The sequence below is a fragment of the Coenobita brevimanus genome, chromosome 65 (assembly GCF_032717465.1).
Source record: "Coenobita brevimanus isolate Jiangsu-jjx chromosome 65, ASM3271746v2, whole genome shotgun sequence".
Taxonomy (NCBI): Eukaryota; Metazoa; Arthropoda; class Malacostraca; order Decapoda; family Coenobitidae; genus Coenobita; species Coenobita brevimanus.
In genome coordinates, this window is record NC_137018.1 from 43,507,014 (window position 1) to 43,529,821 (window position 22,808).

Below are 22,808 nucleotides of genomic sequence, written 5' to 3' on the forward strand. Positions count from 1 at the left end.
ACAGCAACCTTCCTTGTGGTGTTTTTGTCAGCAAATGTACTGCTACTTTTAGGGTGTCTTGGATCTTAGGTTCCTGGGAGTGTCTCTTAGCTAAATACAGTAGGTACCCACAGTACGCGAGTTCAGAGGACGCGATCCTCATTGTGTGCACGGACCTTTTTTTTTTTTTTTTTTTTTTTTTTTTTTTTTTTTTTTTTTAAATAGTATGCGAAATAACCTCATTGTAAGCAAGACGGCAGCGAAGAGTGGCCCAAATCTGGGGTTACCCGAAGTATGCGACATTGCAACCTCAAGAAGCGAAAAACGGTTGTCCATGCTCCGGCCACCTTGTGACGTCGATGATGCGCACTCATCACGTGATGCCCAAATGCGCCACTTGAAGGGGGGTGAGAAAGGCTCAGCAGAGGAAACACATGTGCACAGAGGGTACACTCGCTGTTCCAGCAACATTCTCGTCTACTCTGAGGATATTGTTTTTTGAGCCAGGATGTCTGCCCTGCCCTCGAGAAGGAAGAATTGCATCACCCATGCCATGAAGATGGAAGTCATTCGGATGAGAGTGGGAAGGGTAACACTGCTATTGGGAAGGAACTCGGCTTGGTGGAGTCAACGGTGCAAACAATATGGGCGAACAGGGAGGCCATAAAGAAGACTGTTAAGACGTATGGGACGGCGGCACTGGATGGGAGAAGCAGGCTGACCAACCAGGCAATAATTCTCATGGAGCGGTACCTGGCAACATACATCTTGAGGAAGGAGAAGGAAGGAGTTCCACTGAGTGGGCGTTACATCAGGGACCAGGCCAAGATTTTCTACAAAGCTGCGTCTGTGAAGCTTGGTGTCACAAAACCCTTCAAAGCCTCCGTGGGATGGTTATGCCGGTTCCTGAAGAGGAAGGGGCTACGTCACATTTGCCTCACTGGCGAGTGTGCATCTGTGGATGAAGTGGCAGCTAGGGACTATCCGGCCATCCAGAAGGGGATAATCAACAAGGGTGGCTACAGCAGGCACCTAATTTACAGCATAGATGAAATGGCCCTATACTACAAGGCTATGCCGAAGTCTACTTATATCAGTAAGCAGCAGCGCCAGACCCAGGGAAGAAAAATGGACAAGAGCAAGGTAACGGTCATGTATTCCATGAACTTATCTGGCTCACACAAGATGTGGCCTGTTGTGGTTCATACGGCAGGACATCCCAGATGTTACAAGAATCTTCGCTGCATGGATGATAGCGGGGTGTGCTGGTACAGCAACTCCAATGGCCGGATGACGAGCATCATCATTTCCGAGTGGCTGTTGTGGCACTTCATCCCTGACGCCAAAGCTATATCCCAGGAACTTGGCATCGCCTTCAAGGTGCTCCTCGTCCTCGACATTGCCCCAAGTCATCCAACCTGGCCAGCAGACCTCAGCAAGGGATACAAGATTGTTTTTTTGCCACCCAGAATGACCTCTCTCATCCAACCAGGAGTTAATTGCAACGGTAAAGCAGCTATACCACCATTGCCTCTACAACCGTCTCCGCAGCAAGACTGACAGCTATGAGGAACTGCAGGCAAGTCTTGACTTGGCCACAGCTGGAAGTGATATCATGGACACCGAGGATGGTTTGGACTCACCACCCGCTTCACCCGCTCCATGCACAGCACCTGCACCACCAGCTTCAACTCCTGATAAGACTGTTATGGCTTTTTGGCGGTCATTCAACCTCAAGGATGCCATCACATTCCTGTTGTCCTCTTGGGCAGATATAACAGCTGTAACAATTAACCATGCTTGGCGCCTCCTTGTACTGCACCTGTGTGAAATCGCACCGGGAAGCAACTTTCAGTCCCTGGCCACAGCCAAGGCAGCCACTCTCACAACTGCACAAGCTGTGCCCGGGTTTCAGGTCATCATGCTGGAGGAGATCAGGGGCTTACATTCAGCAGCAGTGGAGCAGGAACCCCAGGAAGTCATGCAGCGAGTGGACGAGATCGACGCAGAGCAGGAGATAGCAGCAGAAAAGCCAGCAACACCAGTGATGGAGAGTGAAGATTTGTCCATGATGGAGATCAGCCGGGTACTGTGTGCCCTTGATAAATTCAAGCAAGAATTCAAGAACATCGAACGTTCTCAGTTGCGAGTGGTGGAGGTGATGACTTCACTGAACAGAACCTTCTGCTACTACACAGACAAGAACAACCAGGAAGTAAACAGATGGAAGCAGACTCTCATCCCCCGTTACCTTCAGCTTGAAGAAAGTGAGGAATCACCCCCTTCAGCATCAGAAGAGCCATATCCTGAGGAGGATCAAGAGGATGATGCGATGTCTGAGGTGTCAGAAATAGACTTTGAAGGGTTTATGAATGAAGAGGAGTGCATTACGTAGTGAAAGTGTCGAAAGTAATGGTGACGAGAGTGGTGAGGAAGTTGGTGTGTCGGGTGGTGTGGTGGATGATGCAGGAGATGCACTCTAGGTGCCTCATCCTTCCTTGAAACCCCTTCTTACCTCCATCAAGCCAGTTGTCCTCTTAGGTTAAGGTGAGCAGCCATATTCTTGTTGGTATAATTAAGCCATATCCTTGTTGATTTAATAAGGCCATAATCTTGTTAGTTTACTTTATCTTAGGTAATATGTCTTAGATAGTTTCCCTGTACATTACAGTACTTAGGTCTGAAAGGAGTCTCAAGGGTTGCCCATGAAAGGGGGGGTGCTGCCCATATGTAATTTTTCCCATAAGTTTATTTATTCTGAGTACACGAATTCCTAGTACGCACCGTCCTCTGCCGCCCATATACTCTCGTACTGTGGGTACCTACTGTACTCTTGTCAGGCAGTAGCTAGAATAACATGCTGGAATTGTCTTGGTCATGAGATGATAAAGCTATATTCCATACAGTTTTTCTTTCTTTTTCAATTGGCTGATAATTTTGTCAACACCATCTCCAAATGAAAACTGAAAACTCTAGGGCTGGTTATAAGCAAAGCATGGATACTGAATATTTCATACATAAAAAAATGTTGTCTTTTTTTTTTTTTTTTTTTTTTTTTTTTTTTTTTTTCAGAATTACTGGGGGGGGAAATCAGATACTACTACTTTTTTTTTTTTTTTTTTTTTTTTTAACAGTAGAATGATATAATGAAGACAAAAATAATTGCATTGATATATAACTGTTTGGTGTTAGGTAAGTGAATACATAGCTTGGCGAACAGAGCGTCTGAATGGCAACATGCGATCAAGCAGTCTCCCTGGCCATCTTCCAAGACCTCATGCTTCTAGCCAAGAGGACCCAACTTCCTCATCTCTCGAGCGCCTCCATCCTACACGCAGTGAAGGTAGGCCAGCTCCATGTACTGCTTTCTTATGTAAAAGGTACTGCATAACAATGTGAAAAATCTGTACAAAACATTGATTTGATGTAATGCATTGATTTTATTCATGGTTGTTTTTGTTTAATGCTTTCAACTCATGTATCCATATATTTTTGCTGGTTTTAACTCACATTTTTCTTATTTAGTACAGACAACATTAGGCTGTATTTAGATTTTTAAATACAATGTGTTCTTTATTTTTAGTTAAGAAAAAGATAGGGTGTAATCTAATACTCATAAATAGGAACCGTGGGTGGCTGTGTGCAAAGCATGCTTGTCCACGACTCTTACATAAGGATTTGATCCTAGTCAGGGAGTAGATATTTATATGGATGCTATATTTTAACCTGAAATGTGTGTTGGAAAGTACTACCTTACTATGGTATCACCAGTATACCTAGACAGCAGAGCTTGTTGAGTAAATAAGCACCCCTCAACTCCCAACCCATCTCTCAAAAGGAAGGTTGTGGACTACAGGTATTGAGCAGCTTTAGCTAAAACTCCTAAAGATATTTTGTTGGCAGTGATGAAGGTTTGTCTGTGCAGTCCATTGGCTTCACCTCCCAATGAGCCTGGGGCTCGTACAAACAACATGTTTTTCTGTATTTTCACCCTTTTGAGGTTCCCATGATGATGAATAAAGACTCATCCCCTCAAACAGTGTCATTTCAAGAAAGCATTTCCACATGCACATCTTATTTGTTACTCTAAAAGCCTTCTTCACAAAAGTCCATGCATGTACTCGTAGTATTGGGTGAGGACTGATGCTGCATTTCCACATACACTTCTTACTCAGTAAACCAAAAGCCTCCTTCACAAAAGTCCATGCATGTGGTATTGGGTAAGGACTGATCATACGAGGTCTGTTCAGAAAGTATCTGACCTCATTTTATTTCCCACCAACCGGTTGGAGGCTAGGGGCGGGGTTTTGTGTAGCACAGTGCTGGACCTTCGCGCATATGTATGATTAATGCCAACCACCACGAGTGACTCAGTGGCTGTCACAGCCTGTGTTCATGGTCATGCGCTTTACACTTGTCATGTGCTTTACACTTGTCATGATAACTGAAAAAGTCAAACCCTGTTACTGCATCAAATTTTGTCAAAAACTTGGTGATACCCAAGTTGAAACTATCAGGAAGATCCAGCAAATTTTGGGGAATGAAGCCATGGGGGTAAAACAAAGTAATAGTCACATAAAAAAATGGCTGAATGTCAGTTGAGAGCATTCCACACCCTGGGAGGCCGTCAACAAGCAGGAGTGCTGAAAATGTGAAGGAAGTATGCGATATGGTCTTAGGATAGTGTTAGTTGACTGTCAGAGAAATTGCTAATGAAATTAGAATCAGCGATGGATAAACACACAAAATTTTAGTGGATGATTTGAGCATCCAAAAAGTTGCCACCAAATTCATTCCAAAGCTTCATTCACATGAACAACAAGCTTTGCGGATGAAATTTGCACAAGACATGTTTAAGTGTGTAAATCGCAATCCAGACTTTCTGAAGACTGTTATCAATGGAGATGAGACTTGGGTGTTCAGCTGCTACCCAGAAACCAAAGCACACTCATCCCAGTGGAAGCATGCAGGGTTGCGTTGGCCAAAAAAAGTGCGACAGGTCTGCAGCAAGGTGAAATGCATTCGCACGTTGACAGTTTTTTTCAGCTACTGTGGTGTTGTGCATCACAAATATGCACCAGAAGTTCAAATTGTCAACAAACATTACTAACTCGACAGTATCCGTTGTTTTGGTAATGCAGTTTGACAGAAGAGACCAGACCTTTGGAAAGTGGCAAGTTCATAACTACACCTTGACAATGCCCCTGCCCATTTTTCTCAACTGGTTCAGGAATTTTTGGCCAAGCACAACATCCCACAGGCCCAGTAGGCTCCCAGCTCACCAGACGAGGCTCTGTGCAGCTTCTGGATATTCCCCAAGCTCAAAACTCAGTTGAAGGGTTCCCGATTTGAGATGAAAGATCATGGCAAATGCAACGAAACACCTGCAAGAGATACCGAAAACTGACAGTGAAAAATGTTTCAGGCAGTGGAAGAATGCTGGGCTACGTGTGTCAAGTCAGAAGGGGCGTGCTTTGAAGGGGATTCGTCCAAGCTCAACAGGTTAGCTATTTATTTTTTCAGAGTCTGTGGTCAGATATTTTCTGAACAGACCTCGTATGTTAAGTTACATATCAGGTGCCCCATGGTGCAGCAGATCAGCTTCTCATCAAAACCCATAAAACATGATGAAAAAATATATACATATATATATGTGCATATACAGTACATCCCCACAGTACGCAAGTTCCGAGTATGCGATCGCCCTTGTACACGAGGACCTTTTCTTTTTTTATATTTTAGTGTATTTTTTATTGGTACATGTATGGAACTCTTTGTAAGCGAGACTGGTAGCAAAGAGTGGCCCAAATCTGGGGTTATGCCGAGTACGCGACATTGCCCCCCCAAGAAGCGATAACGGGTAAAGGTGAGCAGCCATATTCTTGTTGGTTTATTTAAGCCATATCCTTGTTGATTTACCTAGTAAAGCCATAATCTTGTAGGTTTACTTTATCTTAGGTAATATGTCTTAGGTTGTTTCCCTGTATAGTACAATACTTAGGTCTGAAAGGCATCTCAAGGGTTGTCCATGAAGGGGGGTGCCGCCCATATGTAATTCTTCCCATAAGTTTATGCATTCATAGTACGTAAATTCCTAGTATGCGACATCCTCTGCCGCCCATATAGGTGCGTACTAGTTTTTTTTTTTTTTTTTTTTTTTTTTTTTTTTTTTTTTTGATGAAGAAGGAACCAAAGGCCACGAGCCCGCAATAACTGTTCCCTCCAAGAGAAAAACAAAATACAAGAGAGAGCCAAATTCAAGATCCGATCATTTCGAGATGCCTGGACACACTGCATTTGAAAGACTGGAGATCATAGGAAGCAGGAAATACAGACAGAGAGAGACAGTTCCAGAGTTGACCTGTTGCATAAATGAAGGACTGGGAGTAACAGTTAACTCCTGCATTAGAGAGTTGGACAGAAAAGGGATGAGAGTTTGCTGCTAGACAGGTGGTACGCGCCCATTGTAGAGGTGGAGGAATGCATGCAGACAGTTCAGAGGAGCAGTGACCATTGAAGTAGCGATAGAAAAAAGATAAAGATGCAACAGTGCGGTGAAGAGACAGAGGTTGAAGGGAGTCAGTAAGATGAGGAGAGTTAATGAGACAAAAAGCCTTTGACTCCACCATATTGAGAAGAGCTGTATGTGGGGAGCCTCCCCACGCATGAGAGTTGTACTCCACACAGGGGCGGATAAAACCCCTGTATAGAGTCAACAATTGTGCAGGGGTAAAGAAGGAATGGAGTCGGCTTAACACACCTAATCTCTTAGCAGCAGATTTTACAAGACATGTAGTATGATCTTTCCAAGACAAGTCCCGAGTAAATGAAACCCCGAGCATGTTCAGGGATAATGCAGGATTAAACTGAATATTATTAAACATTAGTGGGTACACTTGTGGAAGATTTTGTTGGGTTGATAGGTGTAAAAACTGAGTCTTTGATGCGTTAAAAACAACAAGATTATTTTTACCCTAGTCAAAGATATGAGCCAAGTCAGACATTAGGTGTGCCATAGCCTCATCCCTTGTTTGTTGAAGTAATTGCTGAGATGGACGATGCGGGAACCGAATGGAAAGGTGAAGGGTGGAGTCATTAGCGTATGAGTGGATAGGGTTAGATGTACAGCTTAGAAGGTAATTGATAAATAAATGGAAGAAAGTTGGTGATAGGACAGATCCCTGAGGAACACCACTGTTGATAGATCGAGGAGAATAATGATGGCCGTCTACAACAGTGGCTATAGAACGACCAGAAAGGAAGCTAGAGATGAAGGCACAGATAGAAGGATAGAAACCTTAAGAGGACAGTTTGGAAATTAAAGATTTATGCCAGACTCGATCGAAAGCCTTTGAGATGCCAAGTGCAATGGCAAAGCTTTCGCCAAAGTCCCGAAAGGAGGAGGACCAGGAGTCTGAAAGGTAGGTGAGAAGATCACCAGTGGAGCATCCCTGACGGAACCCATACTGACGATCAGAAAGAAGGTTGCGATAGGAAAGATACTTTAAAATTTTTCTATTAAGAATTGACTCAAAAACTTTTGAGATACAGGGTGTTAAAGCAATTGGACGATAGTTAGAGGGTTGGGAGTGGCCACCCTTCTTTGGGACTGACTGAATGAGAGCAAACTTCCAGCAAGAAGGAAAGGTACAAGTTGATAGACAAAGGCAAAAGAGTTTGCCTAGGCAGGGTGTAAGCACAGAAGTACAGTTCTTGAGAACAACAGGAGGGACTCCATCAGGCCCATATGCCTTGTTAGTATTGAGGCCTGTGATGGCAGAATATACATCAGCTGAAGAAATTTTAATGTCAGGCATGAGGAAGTCAGAGGGGGGAAGTGATGGAGGAACAGCACTGGGATCGTCTAAGGTGGAATTGGAGGTGAAAGTCTGAGCGAAGAGATTTGCTTTATCAGTAGAAGAAATAGCTACGGAGCCATCAGAGTAGAAAAGAGGAGGGAAGGATGATGAGGTAAAGTTGTTAGAAAGGTTTTTGGCAAGGTGCCAGAAGGAGTGGGAAGAATTAGAGTTGGAGAGTTGAGAGCATATAGTATGGATGAAATTATTTTTAGCAGAGCAAAGAACAGATTAAGCACGATTCCGGGCAGAAACGTATAAAAAATGTGATTCAGGGGTGGATTGGATCCGGTACCTTTTATAGGTCCTCTCCTTGTTGTGGACAGCATTAGAACAAGCGTGATTAAACCAAGGCTTTCGTGCATTTGTCAAAGGATATGAGAAAGGAATGTGTGCTTCCATGCCTGAGAGAATAACCTCCGTAATACGCAAGGCTCACCCATATGGCTTCCGGTCATGGAAGCAATAATCATTCCAGGGAAAACCAAAGAAGAACTGCCTGAGGGCCTCCCAGTCCTCAGCTTCAACTTGCCACAGACGACATTTCTTTGGAGGGTCCACAGGCCATGCTGGAGCAATAGGACAGGTTAAGGTGATAAGGTTGTGATTGGAGGAGCCCAACGGAGAGAAAAGATTAACAGTGTAAGCAGAAGGATTAGTTGTTAGGAAGAGGTTAAGTATGTTGGAGCTCTCTCCAAGGCAGTCAGGGATATGGGTAGGGTGCTGTACAAGCTGCTCTAGGTCATTAAGGTTAGAAAAGGTGTAGGCTTGTTTACCAGGTGGATCTGTGAAAGAAGAGGAGAGCCAAAGGTGGTGGTGAACATTGATGGTGGTGAACATTGAAATCTCCTAGAATGGAGATTTCAGAGAAAGGAGAAATGGATAGAATGTGTTCCATCGTAGAAGTAAGATAGTCGAAGAATTTTTGATAGTCAATAGAATTAGGGGATAAGTAAACAGCGCAGATATATTTAGTTAGAGGGTGACAGGAAAGCCGAAGCCAGAGTGTAGAGAATTCAGAAGAACCAAGTTCAGGAACACGAGAGCAAGATAAGTTGTTGTGTATATATAAACAGCAGCCACCTTTTTCTTTGAAATGAATATAGAGAAAGTAGGAGGATACAGAAAAGGGTTTGCTGTCAGTTGTCTCAGACAGCTGAGTCTCAGGAAAAGCAGATGAGGTTTAGAGGAGGAGAGATGATGCTCAACAGAGCGAAAGTTGGAGGAAAGACCATGAATGTTGCAGAAATGAAGAAGTGAGTCAGACAGTGGTTCCAGGCAGCTTGAGTTGTCACCAGGAGAGGGGCGGAAGGTGGGGACGTTTATGGTCCCCCCCCCCTGGGGACTCCGAGGCTGTGTGTTGTGGCGCCATGATTTTTTAATTTTGGAAAAGGAATTGTAGTTTGTATTGTGCATGTAGTTTGATGTTGATAGTTAGGGAAACTTGTATTGGAGAGCATGCTGGGCTAATCTCTGTGTTACTGCATTGTAAACTGATATATATATATATATATATATATACTGTGTATATATATATATATATATATATATATATATATATATATACTGTGTATATATATATATATATATATATACTGTGTATATATATATATATATATATATATACAGTATCTATATATATATATATATATATATATATATATATATATATATATATATATATATATATATATATATATATATATATATATATATATATATATATACACTCAATCCTCGTAAATCGCGGCAATTTGGGTCTGGACCACTGCCGCGATTTACAAATTCCGTGGTTTATAAACAACTCCAATGTGAAAAATGAATTTGGGATTGGACTTTGGCCAACCACCCCCCACAGCACCCTACCCACACCTATCTAGGCACCATCAGACACAAACATACAAATTTAGGAATATTCAGTGCATGTATTTAATAGAAATAAGCAATGTTAAGGGATCTCACCTTAATCCTATGACGAAATTGCTTAAATGAATGGAGTGAGGTGGTGTTGGGAAGAACTTAGAACTTCTCAGCACTTGTTTTTCCCAAACTCTTTCACCAGCTTTGAAAACTTCTCTCCCCTCTCAACATGACGAATGAGCTCCAAACATTGACTGTACAACAACTGTGGCAGCTTCTTGACGCCATACTGCTTAGAGCGCTTCATTGGGGGGTCGGGAGGGGCCATGGCAAGTAGGAGGCGGGGGAAAGTTGCACAAAAAAGGCAGTTAGCTCTCATACTCCACGGCGACGGTCTGTAGTGTGCGGACTGGCGGGACAAGAACAACAACAACATGGCGGCATTAGTATGCACATATGCCACCAGGGACACTCGGTGATTGGTTGTTGGGTCGTGATTTTCAATTTGAGTGCCGCGGTTTACGATTCTCCTCGGAAAAGGCCTACTTGGGTGCCTAGGTCCGCGATTTTCGTGACTTAACAGCGATTTAAGGGTGCCAGCGGTCTGACAGCCACTTAGCCGTGATTTACGAATCCGTGATTTATAAACACGCGATTTACGAGGATTGAGTGTACAGTACAATCCCAGTTAACCGAGATGCATGGGGAATTTACATTCCCGGTTACCGATTTTCCTGGGGTATCTGATATTATATATTAATACGTAGACTATATCATTGCAGTATATACAGTACCACTCGTATCCAGGCCACACTAACATTTTTCCATTGAAATAACATTAGTCACACTCCCATTGACATAACAGACATGGTTGCAATGACTTGCAGTAGTGCAAAGGGCACACAGTAAGTCTGTTTTGTTAAATATACTCAACCTTTGATTTGGCGGACCCTATTTCATGGATTTCAGATTTCTCGGACATGGGCTGAGGCCGGACAATATTATCAAATGCCGGACAAATGCTTGTACAAGTGTGGGATTCTCACAAAAGTCTGGCCATTATTCTCTCATATAAAACAATAAGCAGTCTGCTGCACAGCAAAGTATAATTTTAGCAAGGTTTTGACTCCATCAAGGCCATTTGTAACACACTCAAGAAGATATTTTCATACATGAATCGCATCTTGGCCACCAACTTGCTTCACCTCACCAGTTCCTAACTCGTGGCAATAGCCCATTTGCCACTTACTTTTCTCAAATGCCACTATAAATAATTTATTGCATAACAATAAAATTTCAGGAAGGCTTGGACATAATAAAATTCATAAGTAAAAAAAATATATATATTTTCTTATTCATAAGTAAGAAAAAAATATATATTTTCTTTTGGACAAAGTCAGTGAGATCCATTCCTACTCACTATAAATAGTTTATTGCATAACAGTAAAATTTCAGGAAGGCTTGGGCATAATAAAATTCATAAGTAAAAAAAATATATATATTTTCTTACGGATAAAGTCAATGAGATCCATCCCTACTCACTTAGTTCACCTAGTCTTGGTGGTAAGCTGCCTGCTAGTGGTGGTGCTGGTGATGTTCCCACGAAGCATGCACGTAAGACTGTGTCACTGGAGGTGAAATTGGACATCCTTAAGTGGCACAACAAAGGCGAAGGTGCGTGTTCTATCACCTTAGCTCTCCACCTGGCCCAATTGACTGTCTCCACCATCATAAAGAAGTAGGAGGCCATTAAGGCTGCTGCTGGGGAGGATGCAACCTTATCCGCCTCCCATATCACCCGCCAGCGAGAGCCTGTGATGGAGCTGGAGCAGATGCTGTGCACGTGGGTGGAAGATCAGAACTGGCGCCAGGCACCCATGAGCCAGGTTATTATTGGCGCTAAGGCTCTCTCGCTCTGGGACGAGCTAAAGGTCAGGCATGAGCTTGATGAAAGCGAGAACTTTAAGGCTAGCCATGGGTGGGTTGACCAGTTTAAGAGGCAGGCAAATCTCCACCACGTGAAGATGTACGGTGAGGCGGGAAATGCAGATACGGTGGCAACGGCAGCGTTTCCTGATGAGCTGAAATGCAGCATTGCGGAGGGTGGCTTAGTGCGAAGCAGGTGTTGAATTTTGACAAGACTGGGCTCTTTTGGAAGAGAATGTCCTCCAAGACATATCTTGCAATGGAGGAAAGGTCTACGCCAGGATTCAAGCCTTCGAAGGACCAGCTGACACTGCTGCTGGGGGACAACGCCGAGGGTGACCTCAAGTTGAAACCGCTTCTAGTCTACCACTCAGAGAACCCCAGGGCTCTGCTGGGGTATGTTAAGGAGAACCTTGGGGTTATCTGGAAGTCGAACAAGAAGGCTTGGTTGACTTCAGATATCTATTCTTCGTATTTTCACTCGTACCACTCTTGTGTGCTGAAGAGGTATGCGTCTCGTGAGAATCTGGCGAACAGATTTCTCCTGGTGGTGGATAATGCGCCTAGCCACCTGCCTGCAATGAAGGAATGGGCCAGCAATATTGAGGTGGTGTTCCTATCCCCCAGCACCAATTCTTTGTTGCAGCCAATGGACCAAGGGGTGATCGCTGCCTTTAAGGCCTACTACATCCGCCGGACGATGAAGCAGTTGGTAAGGGCCTGCAACAGTGATGACAGGACAACAGTACAGCAGTTCTGGAGAGGGTACAACATATGCCACGCCCTGGAGAATATAACTGCAGCATGGGACGAGGTGAGCCAGGCGGCGATGAACAGTGTGGCAGATGCTGTGGCCAGAGTGTGTTCACTCCTTCACCGGCTTCCCCGAGGGCATGCAACCTCCACCTGTCGAGCATGTGCATCAGGACATTGTCGAGTTGTCACACGAGGCGGGCTTCGGAGAGGTCGACGAGGATGACGTGGAGGAGGTTCTCGAGAGCCACAGGGAGGAGCTCAGCAACGAGGAACTCCTCAATATGGAGATCCAGCAGGCGCACCAGGAGGAGGAGGTTGTGCCTGAGGTCCGAGCTCTCAACATTAAGATCCTGAAGGAGATGCTGAGGAAACTGGACGAGATTATAGACCTCATGAAAACACACAACCCCCTCCCAGGACGAAGCAGGGACACAGCTAATCGGCTCAAGGAGGGTATGAAAGTCCACAGGACAATGCTGGAGGAAAAGAAGAGGATGGCCAGACAGACAACGATTGCATCCTTTTTTAAGCAGGCCTCAACCATGCCAGCGAGTCATATAGGATCTCCCAAGCCCTCGACAAGCAGAGCATCTTCCCAGCCTTCAACCAGCAGGGCATCTCCCCAACCTTCAAGCAGCAGAGAAACACCGAGGGACACCTCCCGCTGAGGACATGCTTGGCCTGTTGTGCTGGACCTAACCTCCAGCTGATCGCCATCTCCCGTGTCACCTGTGTCTCCACTAAGGCACTCTGCCACTCCATTGCTGCCTTCCTCGTCCTGCCCTCCATCTTCCACACCACTTCGGCCACTGTCTGTGTCTCCCTCACCACTTCACCAGACATCGCAGCTGTCTCCCACACCACCTCCTCTATCATTGCATCACACTCCATTGCCACCCCCAGAGCCATCGCATCGCACCTCATCGCCACCGCCTGAGCCAGCACATCACACCCCATTGCCTCTGCCTGAGTCATCGCATCGCACTCTATCGCCACCCCCCTCTGACCCTCCCCTGGAGATAGGGTTTGAGGGCTTTGAGGAGGAGGATTGAGTGTTGGGGAGCATCACATGTCCCCTAGCCTCGGGGGGGATAGTAAGGATGATGACCAGGACTGGACATGGACTTACAAGTGTAAGTGATGACAGGTGTTTGATATTCTCAAACTTATTCCTTATGATTTTCAGGCATTATTTGTTGCTTTCATTGCGTTATTTGCAGGTGTTAGGCTTGAGTTAGCTTCCTTGACAGCTGTTAGGCCATTTAGCTTGCCTTTAAACCTGTTTTTGGGCTGATCTGGGTGGGTTTTGGAGGTTTGGAGGGAAACTCAAGGCTGGTAAACGGTCCACATTGAAGTACATGTTAAAAGTACCCCGATATACGATTCCTCGCCTAACGATGGGGTTTTACCTAACCAATTAGATCATTAAACTGAGGTATGCCTGTATATACAGGCATTATCATAGTATAGCGAGGTGTGAGTGTACTATTGGTAGCTACTTGAAATATCTGCACTGGCTGGAATTAAACACAAAGTCAGGGTACAGCAGATCAGAAGGCAAATGTGATGATCACTGAGCCATGGTGTCTCCTTGTACATGATATAGGGCTCCTAATAATATATGTATTTTTCTTTCCACTACAGATGAGCTCTCAGGCAGCAGTGGTTCTCCGCACACAAAACGTCAGGTGAAGGGGGGAAATGTAACCCCTTCCTCAACCTCGTCCAGGAACCAGTCTCCTAGAACAGTGGCAGCTGAGGCACGACTGAGGCAAGCAGCTGGTCCAAGGAAGATTAGCCAGCGTAACTCTGCTAATCTTGGTTCATCCAATCTGCAGGAGGAGCTCTTTAGACTCATAAACCCAGACTACATATCAGACGCTGAGTCTTTATCATCACATGAGAATTCAGAGCGGCCACGGGCATATAGCATTGGTGTTGGTCCACAGACAGGAGGACAGAGCAGCCGCAGCAACAGCAGTTCCTTAGAGCGTGCCAAGACTTCAGCTTTGGTAGACAGACCCATTACTTCCCATCCACATTCGTCAAATACAGCCAAGCCTCATCCCTCTCAGAGTCAGGGTCCATCTCCATCCCTTGGATATAGAAGTGTTCCTCCTGGCCTTCAGCAGCAGCATTTAGGCATTGTCTCTGCAGGACCACATAATCAGGCAGTGGTTTCTTCTGGGTTTCAGCACTCGCCAGACAGCAATCTTAGTACACCTCAAACGGAAGTTGCAGAGGTAGTGGTTCTAACAGCCCGCCCTGCCACTGTCATATCCAATTCTTCCACATCCAGCCCCGCTCCAATTTCAGAGTACAAAGCAGCAAGGGGTCAGACATATCCCCAAGACCAGTCGCAGCACCCATCACCTCAGGACAGGTACAGTAATATGCATCATACCAAATGATTTTGTGTACTTAGTGCATTCTCTGTCACTGATTATACTCACTCTCACTTTTCTCATTAATTTATTTAAAGTAAAATGGCATTTTTTATATTGGGGTCTGGACCAGAATGAAAGAAACATGTGGAATGGCTTTCTTCTTTTTATACAAAGCCTGAGTTTAGAAGTTTCATTTTCACCTTTAAAAACCAGTTACATTCACTGACTGTGTTTGACCAGTATTGGGATGACAGACGCTGCTTGTTGCATTATACAGTGTAATCCTGGATATCAGGATTATCAGACAACTGGAAAAATTATGGACTGGCAAATACATAAACAATATTGAAAGTGTGCACCACTTTGAATGTTCACTCCTGCGTGGGATAGCCACGTTTCACATGAGGCTGGATGAAGTTAGGCAATGTGAAGTGAAGGCATTTCAGATCAAGGTAGTTTCCTTATTAAGCCCCTTCCCAGCCCTCTTTCCCCTCCTCTAATTCGGTCACCCTGCATACCTCCACAAATCACCAGTTGGCTTACCACCACCAGTCAGTAAACGAGCACTCTCACTATTGAGTCGTTGTGTTGTGATAGACGGTGATTTCTACACTCTGTGGTGCGTAAAGTGCAAATTAATCTGAAGTACATTGTGCTCACCTTGAAAAAAGAGTTGGACATGTGCAGTAGACATGGAAAAAGGTGAACATTATAAGACATTAATAACATTAATGTGGAATAACTGAAACAAAATGGAGAGGTGGAAGTGTGAGAGAATGGGAGTATGGATGGGGTATATGTGCAGGAGTAGATGAGAATGAGAGGGCAAAGGAAGGAGTGTGTATAGTTGTGAGTAAAAGATGGAAGAAGAGCATAAGACAGTATGGATCAGTTGGGTCAAGGATTGTGTGGGTAAAGTTGAAAGTTGGAATACAAATGTGGGCGATTGTGTGTGTGTATGCGCCAACGCAAGATCGTGCTAGAAGAGTGAGAGAAGAGTTCTGGACAAATGTGGAAGTGTGCATGGAAAAGTTTGGAAGGAATGAGAGAGTGTTTTTGATTGGTGATATGAATGGTAAAGTTGGTAATGTGAAGGTGGATGGAATAGTTGGTGAGTGGGGTGTGCCTGCTGAGATAGATGAGAATGGGAGTGCGTTAGTGGACATTTGTGCTGGGAGGGGGTTGGTGATAGCCAATACCCTCTTCAGGCATAAAATGATCCACAGGTATACATGGCGAGTGATGAGAAGGGTGGGTGGTGAACTGAATGAAAGGAAGGCAATGATTGATTATGTGTGTGTGGATGAAAGGATGTGAAGATGTGTAAAGGATGCAAGAGTGTATAGAGGTTGGGGGAGTGGACTTTCTGACCACTACTTGGTGGTGGCCAGAATTAGGATGCAAGTAAGATGGAGGAATAGAAGAAGGGAAAGACGAGAGGAAGGAGTAGTTGCAAGGAGAGTGGAAACGTTACAAGAGGATGAGAAAAAGGCAGAGTATAAGAGAGAAGTGGAGGAACGATTGGGCAAATATGAATTGGAGCAGATGGGAGACGTGGAAGGTATGTGTAAGATATTTACAGAAGAAATATGTGCAGCATGTGATGTGGTGTGTGGAAGGAAGAGAAGACAGAGGGGGGTGCAAGGAACAGCGTGGTGGACTGAAGAGGTGAAACAGGCTGTGGCACAAAAGAAGAAAGCATACAATGAATGGATGAGAAATAGGGGCGTGGAAGAAGTTGAGAGGTGGATGAGAGAGTTATATGTGGAAAGGAAGAGAGAGGTGAAAAGATTAGTAAGAGAGAGTAAGAAGAGAGTGGATGAGGAATTTGGAAGGAATTTGAGTGTAAAGTGGAGGGACTGTAAGAAAATGTTCTGGAGAGAAGTGAAAAGAGTAAGACAGGGTGGAAGTGAAGTTAGCAGGGGAGTGAAAGATAAAAATGGTAGATTACTAGTGGAGAAGGGACAAAAAGTGAGCAGATGGAGAGAACACTTTAAGGAATTGTTGAACGTAGAGGATGGAAGTAATGCGAGTATAAGTGGCTGGGGAATGGCTGGGAGAAGGAGGGAAGTGAGAAGACAGGAAGAAATCAGTAGGAGAGAAGTTGTGGAAGCAATGAAGAAAGTTAAATCGGGGAAAGCCCCAGGAATTGATGGAATGTGTGGTGAAATGCTGAAGCATGGGGGAGAGATAGTAGTAGAATGGATGTGGAAGATGTGCAGATTGGCCTGGGAGGAAGGTAGAGTCCCGGGATTGGAAGTCAGGAATAATTATTCCCTTGTACAAAGGAAAAGGGGAAAAAGAAGTGTGTGGTAATCATAGGGGCATTTGTCTTCTTAGTATAATAGGAAAAGTGTATGGTAGGATACTTATAGACTGAGTTAGAGAAAGAACAGAGAAATTAGTTGGAGAAGAACAGGGAGGCTTTAGGAAGGGAAGAGGTTGTGTAGATCAGATATTCATTCTTAGATCTCTAGTGGAAAAGTTTCTAGAGAAGGGAAAGAAGTTGTATGCGGCTTTCATGGATTTGGAGAAAGCATATGACAGGGTGGATAGACAAGGATTGTGGAAAGTGTTAAGAATATATGGAGTAGATGGGAAGTTGTTGAATGCTGTGAAGAGTATGTACGATGGTGCGAAGGCTGCAGTGCGTGTGGATGGTGAACTGAGTGAATTTTTCTCTTTGAAAGTTGGTTTGAAACAGGGATGTGTCATGTCTCCATGGTTGTTCAATCTGTACATGGATGGGGTAATAAAAGAGGTACAAGGTAGGGTAGTGGATGTTGGAGTGGCCCTGGTGAGAGAGGATAGTGTTTGGAAACTCCCTGTACTGTTGTTTGCAGATGATACTGTGTTGTTGAGTGAAGACGAAGGGGAGCTGCAAGGCTTGGTGGATGAGTTTGAGAGAGTGTGTAAGAAACGGAACCTAAAGGTGAATGTAGGGAAGAGTAAAGTGATGGTCTTTGAGAGAGGTGAAGTTATTGAATGTACAGCGAGGTTGGATGGTGAGGAATTGGAAAATGTGAGTACGTTTAAGTATTTGGGTAGTGTGATGAGTAAGGATGGAGGTTTGGAGGGTGAAGTGCTTGAAAGGGTACAGCAGGGAAGAAAGGTTGCTGGTTCCTTGAAAGCAGTGATAAGAAACAGGGAAGTGAGCATGGAAGTGAAAAAGTTACTACATGACAGTATTGTGATACCAGCTCTAACGTACGGAAGTGAAGCTTGGACATTGTTGGAAGGACACAAGTCAAGAGTGAGAGCAGTGGAAATGAGTTATTTAAGAGGAGCCTGTGGAGTCACGTGGAGAGACAGGCTGACGAATGAGGATATAAAGGAGCGTTGTGGTGTGGATGTGGATGTGATAGGAAGCGTTATGAGGAACACACTAAGGTGGTTTGGCCATGTGGAGAGGATGGAGGGTGAAAGACTGACGAAGAGAGTGTATGTGAGTGAGGTGGAGGGGGGAAGAGGGAGGGGGAGGCCGAGGAGGAGATGGAGGGATGGGGTGGAGAGGTATATGAGAGAGGGGGGTGTGAGTTGGGAGCAGGGCAGTGAAATGGCGGGGGACAGGGCAACTTGGAGGCGATTTGTTTGTGGCCACCCCAAACGGGATTGAGGCGTCTGGCAATAGATAGATAGATAGAATAACAGGATCTAACATAGGAAATTCCACAATTTATATGTCAAGTCCAAGGGACCCAAGTTCAAGGAATTTTTTGTGAAAAGGAAGATGAATAAATCCAGTGAATAAAAGGCATACTCTTCATCAGCAGAAAGTGTGTGATACTGGTACGATAATCTACCTAACGAACTGACCCTCACTATGCTGAAGCTTGCAGTATCGAACAGTACCTTGGCAAGTTCATTCTGTTAAGCATTATCCATTATTTTCTTAACAGAAACATGGGAAAGTAAGCTAAAGAAATAAATCCTGAGTATTTATTGATGAACTGATGATTTGGAAAGAAATGTTGTACAGTAGCATTATCATGCCTCCCAGGCTCACATATCAGGTATGTATACAGCCATGGCCTACCCATTTCTTCCTCACCTGACTGCTGTCACTCCACCCCTCACTCGCCACTCAGCTGTTTTGCAGATAATAAAATATATACATAGGAATTGCAGTCATAGTAATTTTTTCCAACAACACAAGCCTTCATTTCTGTCAACTAGATTTTATTTTCTCTGCCAGTGCAAATGGATTCTACGATTAATTTGTTCATTAATGAGGACAGGTTGACATGCAGGTACTGTAAATGTTTGTGGCCACCCCATGTGGGATTAGGATGTCTGGCCATAGATAGACAGATGGTAATTCAAAATGAAATGAAGTAATGTTGTATTAATGGTAAGCTTAACTAGAAGAATGAAAAATGTTATGAGAGGTTTCATATTCACAAGAGCAGAATTGATGGTTAAGAATAGTTAATTGTGAGAATTTTGTATTCACAGACAGAATACATTGATATCATTGCAGGCTCAAAGTTGGGAGAAATATGAGAGAAGTGGATCATCTGGCTCACAGCCAAGAGTAGCAGAATCAGTGTAAACAACTGATATAATCCCTCCAGTCTTTTTAGGAGTTATTATTTGGGTATTAGCCAGAAAAATGAATGTAAATGTGTGGGTCCTGAACCAATTAACATTTATTCATATTTATTGTTTTATTTGGTTACGCAGGGGTTTTGTCATTGTGGTAGTATGACAGACCAAGTAACTACAACCACAGAGGTTTAACTGTATTGAAACAGACTGGTAACTGTGCTTGACACCACCATTGACACTTGCATCTTTTTTAGAAGCCAAAGCTAGGGTTAAATGTAAGTAAAATATGCGAAGAATCTGATGAAATACAAGGATCAGAAGCAAGACATGCAGTGTAAGCAATCCAAGTGAGCATGTGCTACACTGAACATTATCCCTGGCTGCCTAGTAAACTAGTCTGGCAGGTACGGGAATTTCAAGTGCCCTCTTGTAATTTTGTCTGGATTAAAAGAGGTGCCAGATCACTTGGTGCCAAAAAATTGTTGTATATGATTCCAGCCTTCAGCCTTCCCAGTACCACTTGATTTTTATTTTACAAATACCATTTCAGTAAACCTAACTTTTTTTTTTAGGAAAGGCAGATTGATATGGTACGGGCATGTGGAGAGAATGGGGGATGATAATTGGGTGCAGAAAGTGAAAAGTGTTAATGTTGGGGGTAGAGTTGCAAGAGGTAGACCAAAAAGACATAGGATGAGGTCATTGATTGTGACCTTAGGGATTAACCCCTAAAGTACGCAATTTGCCCTCCAGCTGCAAAACAGGGTCGATTTTTCAACTTTCACCTAGGTAAAAAATTTTCTTCCATATTTCAAGAGACTGAATTTACACACCTGAGAGTGTATGTTTCAGCCAGATTAACCAAATAGTTATCGCACAATCATCCGTCAAAGTTGCAAAAAAGTTACCAATCCCCCATGGGCTAAAATAGAAAATGTACAGAAAATGCATTATTTACAGTAAATAATTATATATACATAACTAATGTCAATGTGAAGTGTTCCGTAGGCATGAAATGTCAGTGTGGCAATGGCCCATAGCAACAAAACAACCCAGGCGAAAAGTGGAGGTGGAGTGTGTATGCCTGGAGGGGCAAGGGGGAGGAGGGAGAGGGGAGAAAGGTTGCTATGCACACACACTGCTGTAGGGGGTATGTTGGGGTATGGTTGGTTGGGAGGGGATGGTGTGGAGATGACACAGTGGGGCTGAGGGAGGAAAAGTGACGGTGGTGGTGGGGGTTCCTTCTCCCCCACCTTAGGGGGCCAATCACGCCATACCACCCCAAACACTCTAGCTTTCATTGGTCTGATGCCATATACATCACCAACGGGGCAGAGTTACCCTCCCCCAGTTTTTTGTGTGCCTTTAGCAATCGTGCAGGATAGGCTGGCGTGTCAAATTACACAAAAGCACGATTGTGTGGCATCGGTCTTGAGGGGCTAAGAACTGAGTAGGGAAGCTGCCAGAGATCAAGCAGCACGGAGAGCCGCCATTAAGTGACGAAGGCTGACGCATGCAAGCATGTTGGATCCTTAAAAAACGAAACAAAACAAAACGATACACCAGTTTCTGGTTAGAACCCCTTAAATAGTTCAGGTGATGTCTGCAGAAAATTGATTTAAAATTGTCATATTGAAGGTATTTGTCTTTTTTAGTTTCTGACTGCTTATTAACCATTCACTGGTAATACCTTTACAGCAAGTGGCAGGAGTCTGCAGTTGAGGAGAAACCTGTAAATGAGAGGGAGGGTGGAAGTCATGAGAAAATGGTAAGCGGAGGACTAGATGTTGACCAGGAATGGACAAGTCTGGTCAACACAGCTACTAAAGCCATTCAGAAGAGTGGAGCTGTGCACACCTCACAACCCCGACCCCCTTCTCTCCCTCCACAAGGCTCTTGGCCTGTGCATCCACCATCCTGCACAAGGTAGGTCTTACTTGAGGGTCATGTGTCCAAAGGTGATCTGACACTAGAAAATTTGCTTTAAGACTGATAACAAAATAGCTTCAGGGTTGAAGGATTAAACAGAGATGCTGTCAGAGACTGCAACATCAAGAGCCATCTTCAGGTGAACAAGGCTGGCATGTAAGCAAACAGAATGAGACAGTGTAAACAGTTCCAGTTTATGTAATTGAAATCAAGTGAATACAGTACCTGTTAGAGGAATGGGATGGAGTTTGTTTCTTTTCGTTTTTAACGACTCCAACATGCTTGTATATGTTGGCCTTGGTCACCTAATGGTGGCTGTCCATGCTGCTCGATCTCTGACAGCTAACCTGTTCAGTCCCTTATCCCTGAGATCACACCCATTGACCTCGTCCCAGGTCTTTTTCAGTCAGCGTCTCTCAACTCTACCCGTAACGTTAACAGTCCTTACTTGCTGCATCTGGTCATTGTTCCCCATCCTCTCCACATACCCAATCCATCTCAATCTGCCTCTCCTCATCGCAACACCAATACACTCCAGTCCCATCCTACCTCTCAACTTCATCATAAACCTAGTCCCTCCAGGCCTCGCACTCAGGAAACACTGCACATCCACCCAATCATTGTCATTTCTGTATGTTTGACCCTGCAAATATCCTCTTCCTTTTCTGCCCAGGTCTTACCACCATACAGCATTACACTCCTAACACATTCCTCATACAAAGATCCCTTAGTATGGAGGGAGAGCCTTCTCAGTGTCAGGAGAGGCAACAGTCCCCTGAGCTTTTTCCATCCACTCCTCACTCTAGCTACAGAGCTAGCTCCAGCCCCACCCCCTGCATATAACATGTCTCCCAAATAACAAAACTCATCCACACAGTCAAGAGACTCACCAGCAAGGGCAGTCCTGTCATGTTTCATGTTTGACAATCTCCACGTGCTCTCCCCGCCACAATGCACACATGAAATCGGCTTTATCTCGCAGTCTACCTCTAACACCTCTACATCTCTTATGCACCCACTTATCACAAACACTGCACAAGACAGATATACTTCCCACACCCATGTGGCAAATCACAGATGGCCACTCTCCCTCTTCTTTAACAGTATTGCCACCAGACCTAGGTACCATCACATTTGTTTTGTCTCCATTTACTCTTAAGCACTTATGCCCCATACCATCTTATTGTAAACAAAGTAGAATATATAAATGACCCTCAACTCCTTCCCTATACCCCAAAAGGAGGAGGATGGACTGTGGGAGAAGGGTAGCTTAAGTTTGCAGTCCTGTGGGTTCATGGCCAGACAAATCTGGGCCATAACAACAACAACTGTCTTTGTATATCACTTGTCTTTTCAAGACACTGATAGAGTTTCACAGTTACTTCCTACAGATACTTGAAATCACATCAAATATATTTTTATACTGACTTGCAGTAGGAAAATAATCTTACTCGCTGGAGCACTGCTGTTACTTAAAGCCATTTTCACTTAACACAATAGTCTTTGAAACGCATGTAAAGAGTTGAGTTGTTGTTCTAGCTCTAGGCTTATTTGTATGTATTTACCT

The 22,808-nt window shown here is 44.2% G+C and overlaps 1 protein-coding gene across 1 annotated transcript in view; it reads left to right on the forward strand.

The window, feature by feature from the left end:
• LOC145405092 (uncharacterized) overlaps positions 1-22,808 on the forward strand; it is a 244,275-nt gene that overhangs the window by 192,929 nt on the left and 28,538 nt on the right. Inside the window, exons 19-21 of the mRNA XM_080276605.1 lie at positions 3,172-3,322; positions 14,022-14,760; positions 21,011-21,238. Coding sequence (XP_080132731.1) covers positions 3,172-3,322; positions 14,022-14,760; positions 21,011-21,238 — 1,118 coding nt within the window. The remainder of the gene's footprint in view (positions 1-3,171; positions 3,323-14,021; positions 14,761-21,010; positions 21,239-22,808) is intronic.